At 51.2% G+C, this 3,166-nt stretch overlaps 1 protein-coding gene across 1 annotated transcript; it reads left to right on the top strand.

The window, feature by feature from the left end:
• Positions 1-933: 933 nt before the first annotated feature.
• K441DRAFT_238822 (WSC-domain-containing protein) lies at positions 934-3,166 on the top strand. The gene is made up of 3 exons (XM_067640698.1): positions 934-1,389; positions 1,452-1,677; positions 1,799-3,166. Exons 1-3 carry the CDS (start codon positions 1,105-1,107, stop codon positions 2,968-2,970), a joined length of 1,683 nt encoding a protein of 560 aa, XP_067500176.1. The 5' UTR covers positions 934-1,104; the 3' UTR covers positions 2,971-3,166.

Here is a 3,166-nt window from a genome sequence, read left to right as displayed (position 1 = left end):
ATGAAGAAGTTGCCTAACGTCCGCTCCCTCTTCTCCCCTTTTCTACCTACGCCTCCGTTATAGCCGCTAAAACTTGAATACAACGCTGTTTCTGCAGAGAAGTCGATGAAATTTGGCAATATCGTACAGGGTGAAAACCTCATAATATTTGACAAAGATCGCGACACTGCGAAACTGTGGAGGAAGGCGATTACGAATGGAGGCGTTCGCTATGATTTCTATGTACAGTTGGTGGTAATCTAGCGAAATTGAATACCCGTACCGAATCTGTTTTTCGCCTAAGGGGCACAAGACTGTATCCACTCGTTTGCTTTGAATACAGGGTCCGGGAGGTTCGGTGTCCGTGCGCGCAGCAGCGGTGGCATCTAATTTCGCTTGAGCTTCGCCTAAATTAAATTCGGAGCTCTGAGCTCAATTTTGAAGCCACATATTCTGAACTCCTCTCCCTCACCAAAAGTCGTGGCATTATAAAGCCTCTTTCTCCTATCAATATAGAAGCTCCAAACGCGGGCGCATACACGCATACTGGCGCCGGCTATAAGAAGGATTTCAAATAAAGGCGTACTGCCAGTCGCCCATATTTGGAGCCATATTAGGGAAGGCAACGGGGTAAAACACCAAGATCTAGAGGTGATAATACAATTTGGTAGGGGAGAGGGGTTCAGAATAGCTTCAAAATCGAGCTTAGAGCTCCGAATTCGAGGTGGGCCGTGGCTCAAGCCCTAACCACGTACTACACCCCTTCCTGCTAGCTCTACAATTTAGGCGAGGCTCAAGCGAAATTAGATGCCACCGCTGCTAGTATCAGTGAAGAAATAAGCGAGTCCAAAGTGACATAGGGGAAGGGCATCGCTCTGATTGGGCGGGATTCTCCAGTATTGTCTTGGTATGCGCCGCGATACTCGCCACCAAGGGCAAGCTGCAGCCAAACATATATCCTCACCGTCAACTCACCTGATGTCAGTAAGCAGTAAGATAATGGGCAGGATAAGTATCAGCGGTAAGCCAGATCATTGAGCAATTCTCTAGTCATATGCTTTATATTAGTGTTGTCTTTCTTTGGCCGAAAGTCAGTCGTTACTACCCGGCACCCACCTACTCAAGATGATATCATCTACCCTTCTCCTAGCTTTGCTTGGAGGCGTGGCCAGCACGTTCGCGTGCGAGATCCCCGAGGAGCCACTGTCCAATACCATTTCCGAGGGGTTCAGCATCTTTGTTCAGAACTCGTCCATTCCTGTGGTTCACAACCGCATCATGAACTTCAGGCCAAACGGCCTTGATCAACACCTGGTGCTGCGTCCGGAGGGCGGTCCCACCTATGACCTGCTGACTCTTGAAAACGGCTATCTTCGATTTGAAGGCCGTAACGCCGTTATCGATCTCGAGGTAAGGGTCTTATAGACGGACTATAGCCGCTAGAACGAACAGTGTTGAGAGAATTTTGCTAGTATAATCCCATCGACGACACTACCAAGATGTTCATGACGGACCGGACTTTCCACCCAGCCGCTCTCTTCCAGCCAGTATATAGCTGCAATCCGGACACGGACGAGCTGCAAATTGGACTGGTACTTGTGTCGCGTCTCACTGATCCACCTGTCGAGGGTGGTCTGATCGGCATACAAACTGCAGGAGAGACCTATGAATTTCGATATACACCTCCCAACAACCATTGTAAGCTGCTCCGACTACTTCTATGCACCTACAGAATGAAACCGGCCGAGTCCCCTAAGGGCCAAAACAATCAATTATTGCTAGTGTTGCGATTGCTGACACGCATGTACACAATATTTAGTACTCGACGCAAGATTCATGCCGGTGCTAATGGTGATCTTCCGTGACGGCATAAGCCCCCCAACTCCTAGCTCGTCTTCGGCTGGCCCTACTGCGACACCAACACCTCCTTCTACCATTGGCGACTACGACTACGTGTCCTGCTGGGCTGAGCCAGATGGCGGCCGCACACTGGACGCTGTCTATGCTGCGACTGATATGACCAACGAAAAGTGCGCAGCGCAATGCGGTGGCTCTGAATACTTCGGTACACAATGGCGTGTGGAGTGCTGGTGTGGTCCAACTCTGGAGGATGGATCTGCTGCCGCTCCAGCCACAGAATGCACAGATACTTGCTCTGGCGATACGACTCAGATTTGTGGAGGCGGACGACGCCTCTCTCTTTACAAGCGTAAATCATCATCCTCAAGCTCACTAACAGTCTCACCTACCGCCTCGCCGACCGCGTCCTCGTCCTCTTCCTCGTCCTCATCGTCTTCGAGCTCTTCCTCATCCTCATCCTCATCCTCTTCTTCAACCGCACCGACATCTACACCACCAACAAACCCACCACAATTCCCACCAGTCGGTCCATACAACTATGTATCCTGCTGGGCTGAGCCATCTTCTGGTCGAGCACTTCCAGCCTCATATACCAGTGCCGATGATATGACGCTTGAGAAATGCGCCGGACTTTGCTCCCGCTACCCGTACTTCGGCACCCAGTGGGGCAGAGAATGCTTCTGCGACGAGGAACTGGCCTCGGGATCCGCCCCGGCTCCACAGTCAGAGTGCAACTACCCTTGCATCGGTGACGCCACGGAGCTTTGCGGTGGCTCGCGCCGTCTATCTCTCTACCTTAACGACGAGTGGACCGGTCCGGGTCACCCCGCTACCGTCGGTAGCTACGAGTTGTACGGCTGCGTCACTGATAGCCCATCGCGTCGTACATTGACAGGAGGTTCGATTTCGAGCGCTTCGATGACACTGGAGACGTGTGCCGCACACTGCAGCGCTGGAGGTTTCAAGTACTTCGGAACAGAGTGGAGCGTTGAGTGCTTCTGCGGAAATGCTTTCACTACAGGCGCCACTGATGTTGCTATCGGCCAGTGCAGTATGACTTGTGGAGGAAATAGCGGCCAGCTATGCGGAAACGGAGATAGACTCAGTGTCTACCAACTGCCAGCGCCATGAGTTTGCGCTGGATGCATGCCTGGTGGAAGTGGCGGGCGGGGGCTGCGCAGCACGACGGAGGGATAGGATTTGCGAAGCAAATCCATACCTACTAGTACTTCTATATAATATAAGCCTTAATAAGAATTACTAGGAAATTTATAAATATACTAGAATATAGTAGTTTTAATTTAGGTCAACGATAATCATACACCCC

The sequence above is a fragment of the Cenococcum geophilum genome (assembly GCF_001692895.1).
Source record: "Cenococcum geophilum 1.58 unplaced genomic scaffold K441scaffold_46, whole genome shotgun sequence".
In the NCBI taxonomy this organism is placed as follows: domain Eukaryota; kingdom Fungi; phylum Ascomycota; class Dothideomycetes; order Gloniales; family Gloniaceae; genus Cenococcum; species Cenococcum geophilum.
Note: the sequence above shows the minus strand (reverse complement) of the source record. Positions and strands in the feature narration are given on the sequence as shown.